The 14,489-nt window shown below is 44.4% G+C and overlaps 1 protein-coding gene and 1 long non-coding RNA gene across 10 annotated transcripts; both read left to right on the top strand.

The window, feature by feature from the left end:
- The first annotated feature begins 5,605 nt into the window (after window positions 1-5,605).
- LOC125548341 lies at window positions 5,606-7,945 on the top strand. Its single transcript, XR_007301013.1, has 7 exons — window positions 5,606-6,056; window positions 6,136-6,363; window positions 6,454-6,569; window positions 6,738-7,394; window positions 7,481-7,624; window positions 7,707-7,768; window positions 7,850-7,945. It is a non-coding gene; the product is annotated as an uncharacterized LOC125548341 (long non-coding RNA).
- Window positions 7,946-10,238: 2,293 nt separating this feature from the next.
- LOC125543885 lies at window positions 10,239-14,034 on the top strand. 9 transcript variants are annotated; one of them, XR_007298986.1, is made up of 7 exons: window positions 10,251-11,044; window positions 11,795-11,984; window positions 12,370-12,601; window positions 12,738-12,766; window positions 12,861-12,955; window positions 13,493-13,575; window positions 13,669-14,034. XR_007298986.1 is itself a non-coding variant. In XM_048707376.1 (3 exons), the coding sequence occupies exons 1-2, from the start codon at window positions 10,518-10,520 to the stop codon at window positions 11,843-11,845; spliced, it is 702 nt and encodes a 233-aa protein (XP_048563333.1). In that variant the 5' UTR covers window positions 10,239-10,517; the 3' UTR covers window positions 11,846-11,984; window positions 12,370-12,605. The 9 variants fall into 9 exon arrangements, 1 of the variants encoding a protein (XP_048563333.1); XR_007298983.1 differs by having other exon boundaries at window positions 10,253-11,044; window positions 13,493-14,034; XR_007298984.1 differs by lacking the exon at window positions 12,738-12,766 and having other exon boundaries at window positions 10,255-11,044.
- Window positions 14,035-14,489: the final 455 nt, after the last annotated feature.

Genomic DNA, 14,489 nt, shown 5'->3' with positions numbered 1-14,489 from the left:
AATCCACTGATAGCCTGGTTGGACGCGCCGACAAAAAAACAGATCGCAGCCCCACCGCTCCCCTCGCCCCGCACCACCAGAATAGAGAGCAGCGCTAGGGTTCGAGCGCCGCCGCCGTTCTCCAGCACCACCGCTGCCCCCTCCTACACCGCGCCCCCAACCCCTCCTCCAATGGCCGCACCGTCGCCGGAATCTCCTCCCGTGCCCTAGCGCCACCGCGCTGGCACCACCGCTGCCGGGCACCACCTCCGCCACCGCCGCCGCCGCAGGGCACCACCTCCGCCGCTATTGGACTGCAAAGGAGAGGCAACTACACAGCCACCGGGCACTATCTCCCCCTCTTCCCCATCTGCCCCCACGGTGAGCATTCCTTCTCCTACCCCTCTGCCCTAGATGGATGGATGCATCGCTGCATGGATGGATGTATTGATCGATGGATGGATGAATGGATGTTGTAATTGGGGAAAATAGTATGTGCTCATTTTTGCTACACGCATTTGTTAGAAATTCTGTTCTGTTGATGATTTTGCACTCCTTAGCATGATGAGATGGGGAAAAAGAATATGTAATCTAGTTCTGTTGATGATTGTTAGCATGGAAATAGTATTGTTGTTAAAACTAAAGGAAATCTTGTTTGAGCAATTAGAGTATGTCAAAAGTTCAAGTGAAAATTGTATCTGTAACATTGTTGCCTACCATATAAAATAATTAATGGCCACAAGGATTTCATGCTTACTGCCGTAGTACATTTACAATAATGACATGGCTTAAATATAGGTAAATCTGATCCATATTGTAACTAAAATGTAGATACTATATATCTTTGTTTTTATGAGTGTTTCCTTTGTTCAAATGCTTGTCCATAAGATCTGCAGGTAAACCAATTATATGAAGAAGATTGATGCATCCTTTCTTTATACTTGTTCATCTTTGTTTCTGTTCAAATTTTCCGCGAGTGCTTATGTTGGTTGTGCTGGTGCTTTGATGTGCAGGGATCAATCTTTTCACCTCCAGAAGAACTGTTGGTCCTGTTACCGTCACCATCGCCGTCCACTACCTCCTCCACGGATCATATAGGGGTGAGCTCGACTGTTATCCCCACTCCCCTTATTTACTCTGTTCCGGTCGTCGTGCCAATGCCACTAGATTTTATTTTCATGTTAAGTCGCGTAACCTAGGCATCTCCCGTTCAAAAGGGTGGCATTTATAAATATGCATGTATTTGCATATTTATAACTGTCATCCTTTCTAATTGTCCATGTTATCCATGGACAGCCCGAGTACGTGTAGATTGGGTTTGTTTCCCGTGCTCTACTTCGGTCCGAGGCAAAATTTCGTCAGCGCCTCCCCATTGTTCTCCGGGTACACATTCTCTCGGCTTGTTGCCGAGACGTGTATCTAGAGAACAGCGGGGAGGTGCTGCCGAAATTTTGCCTCAGACCAGAGTAGAGCACGGGAAACGAACCCAATCTACACGTACTCGGGTGGGATTAGGACCCATCTTTACCTATTAGAGATAGGATTCAACCCATGAATGTCTGTTTCTCTTTTCTATGGTAAAAAATAAAACTAAGGCGTAAATAGTATGACAAAAGTAATTACTTGTGTATCTAGTACATAACTTGATGAATATAAATTTGGTGTACCTACTGTTAGTGCAAGTATGGGTGATCATGCGTGGATGTACACTGGCCACCCTAGTCAGGCAGACATGACCGTTGAATGGGTGATGAAGACCAATGAAATTGTGGAGGCAGCATTTGCTAGTGGCAAGAGAAAAAGTTGGTGCCCCTGCTTGAAGTGCAAGAACGATATAGAACAGTCGAAGAAGACGATGGGTAAACACCTTCAGAAGCATGGGTTTAAGATTGGGTATACCCGGTGGACCTTTCATGGCGAGCCTGAACGTAGCAGAGAGGAGGTGGTTCGTCGGCGCACCGATGACAATGGTACCGGGATCGCTGACATGGTAGCTGACTTCAACGATGCACGTGAAGAGGGATCAGAGGAAGAACCGGAGGAGTCCGTGAGGGCTTACCTAGAAATGTTGAATTCGTCACAACAACCTCCTCACGAGTACACGGCACAGTGTCAGCTGGATACCATCGCACGAGCAATGTCTCTGAAGTCCTAGTTCAACATGAGCAGAGATTGCTTTAATTCGATGATGACCGCTTGGGGTATCTCTCTCCCTGAAGGTCACAAAATGGCTAAAAGTTGGTACGAAGCAAAGAAAATCTTCCGTGCACTAAACATGCCCTATGAGCAGATACATGCTTGTCCAAACGGATGTGTCTTATTTACAAAAGAGTATGCCGACGACAAGTACTGTGCCAAGTGCAAAGCCTCTAGGTATGTTGAGAGAGACATCGATGATGGTGTGAAGAAGCAGAGCAATGTCCCTGCAAATGTTCTTCGATATCTTCCAATCTTGCCAAGAGTTCAATGGCTTTTCTTGAACGAAGATACGGCCAAAATGATGACATGGCACAAATATGGGAAAAGACCTGACAAGGATGACCATGGGAGGCCGATGATGGTATATGCGTCTTGTGGCCAAGCATGAAAGAGTTTTGATCGAATACATCATCAGAAAGTAGAAGAGGCAAAGCATGTACGAATCGCCATCGGACTTGACGGGTTCAATCCGTTTGGTATGGTGTCAAAGACATATAGTTGTTGGCCCGTGTTTGTTGTTCCACTCAACCTCCCCCCAGGCGTCCTGATGCAACGCAAGCACATATTCCTATCGTTGATAGTTCCAGGGCCCAAGTATCCAGGGAACAATATAAATGTGTACATGCCGCCACTGATAGATGACTTGAAAGAAGCTTGGGTGAATGGGATACGGACATACGATGCTATTAGCAAAAAAACTTCACAATGCATGTTTGGTACTAGTACTCATTGCATGACCTACCGGCCTATTCACTTTTCATGGGGTGGTCTGTGCATGGGAGGTTCGCATGCCCAAGATGCAAGGCGAGCCTTAAGTGTCGTTGGCTACAGCATGGTCGCAAGTATTCTTGCTTCGATTTCCATAGACAACATTTGCGCCCTGACCATCCATTCAGACTAAACAAGATGAACTTCATGAAAGGTGAAGTTGTCGAACACTCGCCACCACCTGAGATGACGGGTGAACAGATTCGTGATGAATTAAATGCTCTCCAGCCCGATCCCAACCGTCCAGGGTATTTCCTGGGATATAATGAACTACACGCCTGGACTCACAAGCCATGCTTCTGGGATCTCCCCTACTTCCACCAGCTCGAGGTTCCCCATAACATTGATGTAATGCACACTGAAAAGAATATCGCCGAGGCCATTTTTGGCACATTGTTCAACATTCCCAAGATCACGAAGGATAATACTAAGGCCAGACTTGATCTGATGAAGCTATGTGATAGACCCAAACAAAACTTGCGGGAACCCGTGGGCCGGAAAAATTGGACAATGCCACGGGCTAGGTTTGTTCTTACAAGGGAACAAAAGAAGGAGATACTCATGTGGTTCAAAACTTTGTTGTTCCCCGACGGGTATGCAGTGAATCTAATGAGGGCAGTGAATCTTGATAAATTGAAGCTTTGTGGGTTGAAGAGTCATGATTGGCACATATGGCTTGAGCGGTTAATGCCCGTGATGATTCGAGGCTATATCCCTGAGGATGATTGGGAAGTATTGGCAGAGCTTAGCTATTTCTTCCGTGTTCTTTGTGCTAAAGAAGTATCTCCTACCGTGATAGATGACATGGAAAAACAGGCCCCCGAGTTGCTCTGCAAGCTAGAGAAGATCTTTCCATCGGGCTTCTTTAATCCGATGGAACATATGATTTTACACCTCCCTTCCGAGGTAAGAATGGGTGGCCCTGTGCAGAACCGTTGGTGCTATGGACTTGAGAGAATGCAAAAGACTCTTCGAGCTAAATGTAGAAATAAACGTAGAATTGAAGCATCCATAGCCGATGCATTCTTGGCGGAGGAGATGTCAAACTTCAGCACATCATGTTATGCGGCCAATATTCCAAGCTTGCATAGTGCAAAGTCTCGTTACAATACTAGCGACCCCGGGCATGAATCCAAGTTCAGCCTTTTCAAAGGCCAACTCGGACATGTGGGTGCTTCTGGTTCAAAGATATTGGATCCAAAAGAGTGGAGATCGCTTACATTGTATATCCTCACCAACCTAAAAGAAGTGTGGCCGTACATTGAGTAAGTGATGGGTACATTATGTAACATCTACTCATATGTTTGTATCTAACTCCGCTCATTTCTCATTGCAAAGTGAATTCGTTGCCCAATTCTCTGATGGAGGGGTCGAACCTGATTCACTTGAAGAGTATGAGCTTCTTGTTGGCGAAGGAGACGGCAATTACGGTTTGATTTCTTGGTTCAGAGCAAAGGTATACTTCTTATTATGTAGACTTGAAGTTGGTATTGCGTGCGACTAATACAATAATCTTTTCCGCTTAAACTTGTAGGGACAAAGAATTGAAACAAGTTGCTAATGGGTTTGACTATAAGGTCAGTACGTTCGATAATTACGACATCAATGGGTATCGCCTCCGCACACATGGGAACAAGGAACGTCGGGCCGTTCTAAAAACAAGAAACACCGGAGTGTCGGCTATTTGCAATGGAGTTGAGTATTATGGAAGAGTTGATGAAATATATGAACTACATTACTTTGGGGCAAATCCTCCAAAAGTCGTCGTCGTCAAATGCCATTGGTTCGATCCGGAGAAGGTTAGGCAAAGAGATGATATTGGGCAAGTCGAAATTCGACAAGACAACAAATTAGAATGAGAAGATGTCTATATTGTGGCTCAACAGGCGACACAGGTTTTTTATCTCAAGTATTCATGCCAAAAAGTACCTTAAGGGTTGGGATGTCGTGTACGATGTGCCGCCACATCGTAAACATCCTCCCCCGAATGAAGAGGATTATGAACCTCACATCAACCCCGACACTTATGATGGAGAATTCTTTCAAGAAGAACATGGGCCTAGAGGCCGTCCCAACATCCATCCACGCATGGAAGTACACATTGACAATGACAAAGAAGAAGCAGAAGAGGAAGAAGAGGTTACGAACGTGGAAGACCTATCAATGCTTGAACGGTTACGTCTAGGCATTGCCGATGATAGTGACGATGATGGTGAACACGAGGACGACATCCTTGATGACACGCGTGATACCGATGATGAGGCCCGAACTGACCCCGAAGAAGATATGGATTGTGATCCGGGTGATCCCGACTATTTTTAGTTATAGTGTTGAACTGTAATGTTGATTTTGTACTAGTTGGGTTACCATGACCCAAATGATCATGAACATGCTGTAACGTTGAATTTGTATTATTTTTGAACGTATGCTTATTTATGAGAACTATAATGTACTATTTGTACTATAATTGCCTTAGTAATTCTCATTGTGACAATTCTTTGAACTTATGCTTCTTTATTTCAACTATAATGTATTTGTAATATAATTGCCTTAGTAATTCTCATTGCGCCAATTCTTTGGACTTATGCTTATTTATTTGAACTATAATGTTACATTTGTACTAACTGCTTACTTTTTGTCATGGCAGGTGAGTGAAGCATGGTGAGCTTGCATGGGAAAAGGGGTAACCCGGCAAATAAGGCCCCATTTCCCCTAGCGAGAAATTTGATTGGCAGTTTTCTCGCCGATCCTCCTTAGGCTTCCTCTCAGGCTCATCGAGTAAAAGGAAGAGGCCGGGGAAGAGGTGGAGGAAAGGCTAGGAGAAACCCGGTTCGGCCTCCCTCGCCACCACCTTTCGTGACACCACCTGAGGATGAGGGGGTGGAGGACGAGCCGGTGTCTCACTCCCCCATGTCTGAGGAGAGGGTGGATGAGTGGTTGTCGCTGGAGGAGGACGAGGATCGGTCAGGGGCCCTGACCGCCGACGACGAGAATGATGGTTTTATCCAAGTTGAGGAGGGTCGAACCGTGTACATGCGTGGTTCGTCAAGGCTCCCGGAACGAGGGCTTCCTATCGAGCAGAGGCCATGTATTACTCCATATGGAGAAAGGTAAACTAACTTCGGCTTCCCATTTTCTACCTTCAATGTTTGCGACAATTGCTAATAACTTTGGCTTCTCATTATATAGCGATTGGGCGACAGTTGGAGATTCCCAGGGTAAGAAGCACCGGCTCGTGAATGGCGTCCTTGGATCCTCTTGAGGGAGCATTACCCTGGCACAGTTACTTTGCCTGGGGAGGTCAATGTTCCAGAGCCAGCACGGACTTGGTACCACTACATAGCCTACGAGGATCTTGGTGTAGCAAACAACATCGAGTTTCACAACAAAGCGGAGCGGGTCTTTGCCGAACTTTGGGTAATCATTAAGTTTCCTTCACACACTACATATCTATAATTCATAGCTAGTCAATTGCCTAATCTCGATTGGTGTCGCGTGTATTTGCAGGATTTCAATAGATGCGAGGAAGGGAACTTGGAGGAGGCACGAGCAGTCGTGAACCACCATTGCAAGAAGCTTGTGTGCAATCTGATGCATGAGGCGCGCCCTTTAGCCGTCCGCAGGTATAAGGCAACTCAAGGCTATATGAGTGTTGATAAGAAACCATGTAGGAACCTCCATCTTAAGAAGGATGAGTACATGCAAGTAAAGCATGTTCATGCTTGTTATTTCCTCAATAGGCTGGCACTCAATTTCTTTTTGACGTATATGAGATGCAATTGATCAATTAGGTTACTCCGAGATGGTGTGTCGACAAGGGGTAGTGCTGGGAGTGGATCATGGACTACTGGTGTTCTGAAGAGTATAGGGAGAAAAACCTAGATTATAAAAATCGGCGAGCCGCAATGGAGGATCCACCACACCATCAAGGCAACTTGAACCTTAAGGGGTTCGGCGAGCGTTGGGTATGTCTTTCTTCCCATCGATTTGTTCTTCATAAGCTTTTTCTTGTCATACATGTTGCCAATCCTTGTGATGAAGTCTTAATCATGTTGCTTTGGTTGCAGGCGTCTCACAATAAGGCTCCGGAGCCCAACCTTTTTGTGGCGTACGCTTTGGCCCATAAGGGATCATTCCGATCTGCCACGCCTTACGATGAGAATGACACATTGCCTGCCTACACCAGCAAGACTGCCTATGATCGAATGGACAAATTTAAAAGGAAGGCAAAAGAGATGAGAGGGCCTGAGTATGATGTGACATTGGAGCCCCTTGACCACGAGGTGGTTATGATCTCTGGAGGTGGTAGGAAACATGGCAAGGAAGCGACTGGAGGTGGCATGTTTCCTAGGTCCTCCCGTCGCACTCTCCCTGAGTACAAAGCTCGGTCAGGTATCTCAACATCTTCTATATGTCAACGCTCGACTCCAGCAATGGTTGCGATGGAGGTATTCTATCCAAGTCCTTCTATGTATGCTTATTCTAATTCTTAGTGTTGGATTTGAAGATGTGATTGCAATGCCATATTCTGTAGTCTTGACTAGAGGAGCAGAGGCGACTGCTAGATGAGAAGTTGGAGGAGAGGTTGGCGGAGGAGAGGCGACTGGTGGATGAGAAGAGGGCGGAGGAGAGGCGACTAGCGGATGAGAGGATGCAACAGTACTTTGCAATGTTTGCGGTTAGTTCCTTAATAGCCTTGCACATACATCTAGTCTTTTACTACCAGTACTTAACTTTCACTCCTCAAACATAATTTGTAGGCTTATTGTACCCAGAATGGTATGCCCGCTATGCAGTTGCCTGACATTGCTTCGCCCCTATGGTTAGTTATCTGAAATACTTGCATGCACCATTATTGCATTTCTTAGTCTGAGTTTTGTGCTAACCATGTAATGCTTTGCAGCATCAATCAGGCCAAGGGTCAAATAATGATGGATCTTCACATGCACCAGGCCCAAACGCCAATGACCATGGTGGTTCTCCGAACCTTTGAGATCGAGTATGGTTAGTGCCTACATATCTCCATGACTTTCATGATTTAGAGACCACTTGAAGATATTCATGATTTAGAGACAAGTAGCTATTTATTTTCATGATTTAGACACCATTTGAAGATCTCCATGATTTAGAATCTTGCAAGTAGAGACCATTCGATTTGAAGATCAAATTTTTAAGTGGAAACAAGTAGATACCATTTATTTTCATGATTTAGAGACCACTTGAAGCTATTTTTATTCATGATTTAGAGTGTTAAGTTGAATCAGTCTTATAATTAGAGACACATAGCTATTTATTTTTATGATTTAGAGACCATTTGATGATCTCCATGATTTAGAAACTTGTAAGCAGAGACCGCTTGAACCATTTGAAGATCAAACTTATAATAGAGACAAGTAGAGACCATTTGAAACCATGATAGATTTGAACCATTTCAACCATGATCTTAATTAGCTATATGCATTCTTGAAGCTATTTACTTTCATGATTTAGAGACCAGCTGAAGCTATTTTTTTCATGATTTAGAGAGCACTCGAAGATATTCATGATTCACAGTGTTAAAATGAATCAATCTTATAAGTAGAAACAAGTAGCTATTTGTTTTCATGATTTAGAGACCATTCCTGAAGATCTTCATGATCCAGAATGTTAAATTGACATGTTCAAAATTGGACAAGGTCTGAAAGTACTTCCTTTTGTCTATTCGTCATCTTGATGATTTAAAGCCCTTTTTTATTATGCCAAAATTTGACATGTTGATGATTTCATCTTGTAGGTTGCCACACAGATGCTCTTTGGACTATGATATGGACATGAAGACATTTGTTGTAGTGCCAAATATTACGTATTGATGCCTGCTTTGTTCATTTGCTATGGAACACATTGTACTCTTGTATTTGCTATGGACTAGCTCGCTATGGGCATTTGGTATACTCTGTGTGGTATTTGATATGAATGTGTTATGGAACAGTGCTATGAACTGTGTCATATTTGCTATGAAACAGTGCTATGAATTATGTGTCATCTGTGCCAAATTATAATATATATTGTGTATACAAACTATACCAATTTATATCTGTGCCAAATTATGATATATATTGTGTGCTAAATTAATATATATATATATATATATAATGCCAAAAAAAGTGCACAGCTTTTGCTGTCATTCAAATGGGATTCTAGACGGCAAAAGTACCCATGTGGCACAAGCCTGTGCAATCGGACTACAGCCCAGTCCAGGGGTTTGCCGTCTGCCTTTTGTCGCTAGATGGCAAACCTGGAGACTTTGTTGTCTGTCTCTTGGGCCGCCTGATGGCAAACCTAGCGACTTTGTCGTCTGCCTCTTGGGCCGCCTGACGGCAAACCTGGCGACTTTGCCGTCTGCCTCCTGGCCCGCCTAACGGCAAAACGCTAGACTTTGCCGTCCGCGTGGACGAAAACCTGACGGCAAACATTCTAACTTTGCCGTCCCCCGAGCTTAAAGCCTGACGGCAAACCTGTAACGGCGTCCATCTCTGTTAGGCAACTTTTTTGCCGTCTACACTGTATGGCTGACGGCAAAGTTTTTGCCGTCTTTGCCGTCTGCCCGACAAAAAGCTGACGACAAAGTCTTGCTTTGCTGATTTATGCTTTAGCGTCTAACTTTATCGTCAACCGGCTGACGGCAAAGTCTTTGCCGTCTGTATTTCGCTCTTTACCGTCTGTAATCGCCAGACGGCAAAACTGTTGATTCATGTAGTTTCATTACCCCTGATATCACTTCTATGTTTGCTTGCTAGTTGTTTGTTCTATCGCTATGTCACACTATCTATCACTTGTTTATCAAGCCTCCCATATTGCCATGTCAAGCCTCTAACCCACCTTCCTAGCAAACCGTTGTTTGGCTATGTTACCGCTTTTGCTCACCCCCTTTTATAGTGTTGCTAGTTGCAGGTGCAGTGCAGGTTGTTCCATGTTGGAACATGGATATGTTGGGATATCACAATATCTCTTATTTAATAAAACTATAAAGAGGCTAGCCAACCCACCTCCACAAGGCTCCTCCGATTGGGGCCTCGTTGGCCATTCTATCTGCCTCTCCAACTCAGTTGCACCGTTGGATCTTCACTTGCAGTTAAATCATTTTTCACCTCATAGTCATTTTACTGCCTAATGACAAGTGGGCTCGTCACCTCGCAGTCATTTTACTGCCCAATGACAAGTGGGCTCGTCTCACGCTAGCAGTGGCTGGGTCAGCAGCGGGTCATTTTCGGTCGGGTGAGCCTTTCCTCGCGCACCCCACGTCGCGCGTCCCGTGGCTTGCCTGGGGGCTGGGGCTGGAGCGAGGAACCCATTGGGCACGACCGCACCAACCCTAGCTCCCGATCCACAGCCACGCACTCCTCCCTCCCCCTCTCACAGCCGCCACACCCCATTCCTCTCTTCCTCCTCCCTCCTCCTTCCCGAATCCCTGCCACCACCACACCGAGTCGGCCGATGGTGAGATAAAGGAGCAGGGTAGGCGACCCGTCGCGATGGGATGAGGCTACAGGGAAGAGGGTCATGTCGCGTGGTGGCCCAGATGCGGCCGCCCCATGGCCGGCCTCGACGAGCACGGCCTTGATCCGGCCTCAGCCGGAGGACCTCGAGCCGAGGAGTGCGGCCTCGATCGGGACTCGGCATCTGGGGGGACGACGGAGGAGGAGGGGAAAGCAGGGGAGCAGCAGCCAGCATCTGGGGCGGCGGCGGCTGGACTCTTCTCCTGTCTCGCCTCGGCCGCCTCCTCTCCTCCCCGCGTCGTCGGCCCCCTCCTTCGTCCTCATAGCCGACCATCTCCGTCACTTGGGCCCCATGGCAACGGCAGGGTCTTCCGGTCGGGATTTAGACGAGGAAAAGGTGAAATCGAGCGTCTCGATGGTGCCATGACTGATACACGGCGACGGCTAGCGTCTGTGAGCGCCACACATGGTGCAGCAGGCTCGGCGGGCAGTGGGCGCGGCAGGCAGCGGGCGCGGCGGTCAAGGCCAGGGGCGCGGATTGGGGGAGATGCGCACACGAGGAGAGATTGGGGGAGATGCGCACACGAGGAGCGATGGCGACCGCTTCTGTTGCCAGCACCGAGGTGAGCTTCACCCAATCTCTTTCTTACTCTCTCCGTGCGGCCTCCTCCCCTTGGCCCCTGATTCATCGATGAGGCATGCCATGGTTGTGTGTTCGCAAACCCTTCCCTTTTATCTTCTCAGGAAACGAGGCATGAGGAGACGATGCTCTTCTGCAGCCTCATAGTTTTTCTTTGATTTTAGCTATATGTAGCCACTTTTCTTGATTAAGTTCAGAAAATGGCAATGGGTGGTTGAATAGTTCAAGTTGGTTCATATGCTTTGTGTAAAATTGTTTTCATAGATCATGTTATGCACTTAGGATGCATCCAATCATTTTTTTTACTTCGCAAGATGATGTTGCGAGCGTACATTTAGACTGGATAGAGATAGCAATATACCAAGAGTTCTAAGAATTGGATTCGTAAAAGCAGGGATGTTATTGATTCATCTGAGCTGCTCTATCTAATTGTATTTTATTAAGACCCTGCCATTTTAAATATAGCTTTTACATTCCTATTCGACAAATAATTGCTAACAGAAAGACGGAAACACACTTTTTAAAAAATGTTTTGTGCTAGGTAAATGATGCTGCACAACAAAATACAATTGCCTTTGTGTCTTACATAACTCATTTGTGTGTATTCAGGCCATACTGCCAGTACATTCCAAGTGGAATGGAGTACCCAGTTTTGTCCAGAAAGTTGAGGCCTTCCGGTGGTTCTTTTGCAATGAGGGTTTCAATGCTAACCGTATTGCATTTCCATTTTCAGGGTTTCAATGAGGGTTTCAATGCTAACCCTCCAGTGCATATATTTGCATGATGATGTAATGTTAGACCAACTTTCTGGTTTAAGTCCATTGTTTGGCGCCAACGTGCATTTGGTGTTGATTGCTGGCTGGCCGACTGCGGTGTGCTACCGGCGATGAGATCCAGGAGGTGGCGGCGGACAGGGAGTCGAGGTAGGGATGAACTTCCGATTAAGATGCAGAGCTGCTGTTTTTATCATGTTGTTCTTATCCCGCTCACTGTGATATTTGTGGAAAATATTTGCACTGTGGTTTGGTTAAGATATAGAGCTACTATTTTTATTCTGCATTGCCTCGTGGGTCTTATTATATGGATTAAGCACAAGGCATCTGTGGTTCAAAAGTTTTTAGTAACTTGTGTTTATCTTTACTGTCTGGTGTTGAATTGACCGATTAGTCGGTTGAATTGATTGTAAATGATTGCCCAATGTGGTTATCTGAAGATTGTAGTTTACCATATATGCTTACTACAAAATGCTTATTTTGCTTCACATGTAAGGCTGTAACAGGATGCATTTCTCTCACCTTATTTCTGCAGGACCTTTTTGCTTGCATTCTCGTGTCTTTTGGCAAGGAGAAAATTATCATTTGGAGGGGAAAAGACAGATGAAAACATGCAATATAGTATATGCAATTGACATACCCTTCAGTTCTTGAATCAGAGTTCAGTGGTGAAGAACACTACAATTTTTTGGTTGATGGATTGGTCTGAATATATTGTAAGGGATTTTGCATGAAGTGGTTATTCAAAGAATGGAACCAATTTTATGGTGAGTCTCTCCTGTAGGATTCTACTAATGTTTATTTGGCTTGAAGAATGTTACATTACGTTTTTCTCTTCCCCTTGTGTATGACTTTTTCCTTACATTCCCGTATGTTTTGACAAAGAGCAAATATTATTTGCAGTGAAAAATACTATGATTAAAGCATACACGGTACTAGCCTGAAATATTATTTGTTGCCTTAGTTATAATGATCTATATGAGGAATTTCATCCTGATATGTATGCGTACATTTCTTTTGTTATAGATTTTACTGAATGGATATGGTACAACCTCCATGATATTTGAGTGGTCCAGAATCAAGATTCCCTGAGAATTTTACCCTTCGATGAACAATGCAAGGTTTCTTTTGCCCTAAATTTGAATCCCAATAGGATTTCAGCAGGAATTTAAAATTCTTAGTTGATGATTCATTTCAGTGTTCAGTACAATGAGGCTAGATTATTTTCATAAAATGCCTGCTAAAATCATCCTTCGGTCATTTTTTACTACTCTTGTTTGGTTGTTTAATGCTGAGTAATCAAATATATTCCATGAAGTGCTTCTTGGTATTTTACAACCGTTTACTCTGAATTCTGGTCTTCATGCCTTCAGACAATTTTCAGGTTGCTTTTCCATGATTTCAAATAACTTATACTACCTCGGGGCGTATCTAGATCTAGCACAGAAGAGATGTGTTTCTTGAAGACCTGAAAAATGATAATACTAACAGGATTGTTTTTAATAATGCCAGTACTGCTCCATAAAATAAACATAGAACTACAAAGCTCATGTTCACTCCTGCAAAAAAAATTCATAACAGTTAATTCTGCTGTAGTTGTAGATGTACATCCTTTATTCTCGCAACAGTTAATTCTAAGGCCATTCATATTGTTGCAGATTTTGCCTATTCTTTGAGATGGATGATGATGAGCGGTGCAACCAAAAATTCAGAGCTGGGCTTTACACACTTCAGTGGATAAGTGAAGTTCCAGTTTTTCTTCTGTACCCTATTACTGCTCTCTTGTACAGAGAGCAGTGAGTTTATATTGGCTAAATGTTAGATTGGAATGCAGGAGTAGCATGACAACACCAAGGTAGAGAGACCTGAAGAGAAGCAAGGGGATGGACCAAGGAAACTAGAACTGTGTTGTCGTGATGTGGGTCGTGTCGTCTTCGTCCTTCTCCATGGAGGCATATATACATAGTTTAGGTATAGGAAAGGAGACCGTCTCCATGGAACTCTGACTGATGTGTAATGTCCTCATAGCTAGGACTGGACCGTTTACAGAGGGAGTACTTGAAAATAGATTCTTTATATATTTTTTGGTTCCATCAGCCGCATAACCTAAATTAGCAATTAGGTATCTAAACAGTGTAGTGTAACCATTGTGCTTGCTACAGTTTTACTTTAGTGTTGAAATGTTTTTGTTGGCTTGTTCTGTACTACGAAATATTTTTGTTTTCCCAGCCATTGTTTTCTAAATCCTATCAGCATATTACCTGATATGGTCTTTGACGTTTCTGTTTTATAACGAGCTTTGCAACAGTCAACTTGAGTATGGTATGGTTTATTCTTTTCTGTTGCGGCTATTCGAGAGAAATTTAGAGCTCCACAACCTTCTGAAGACTTAGCAGAGATGAAACAATCAATCAATTGAGATGCATCACATGATCTTTTTCTCTTGACATTTATGGGTATTGAACCCATAGATCAGCTTATCAATGGAACTCTTATCGGGTTGAGAAGGTGTCACAAAAACTAAAGAGCAGTTTTAACATGGTCCCTAATTAACTCTTACCTTCTTACCTATTATGTGAAGGGGGTAAGGGGGACCTTGTTAAAATTAGCGAAAACTCAAAAACGGGGCGATTAGCTAAGGAAAGAAGCTGAGAA

This window comes from Triticum urartu, chromosome 3 (genome assembly GCF_003073215.2).
Source record: "Triticum urartu cultivar G1812 chromosome 3, Tu2.1, whole genome shotgun sequence".
Classification (NCBI taxonomy): Eukaryota; Viridiplantae; Streptophyta; class Magnoliopsida; order Poales; family Poaceae; genus Triticum; species Triticum urartu.
This window is presented reverse-complemented; position numbering and strand designations above follow the sequence as displayed.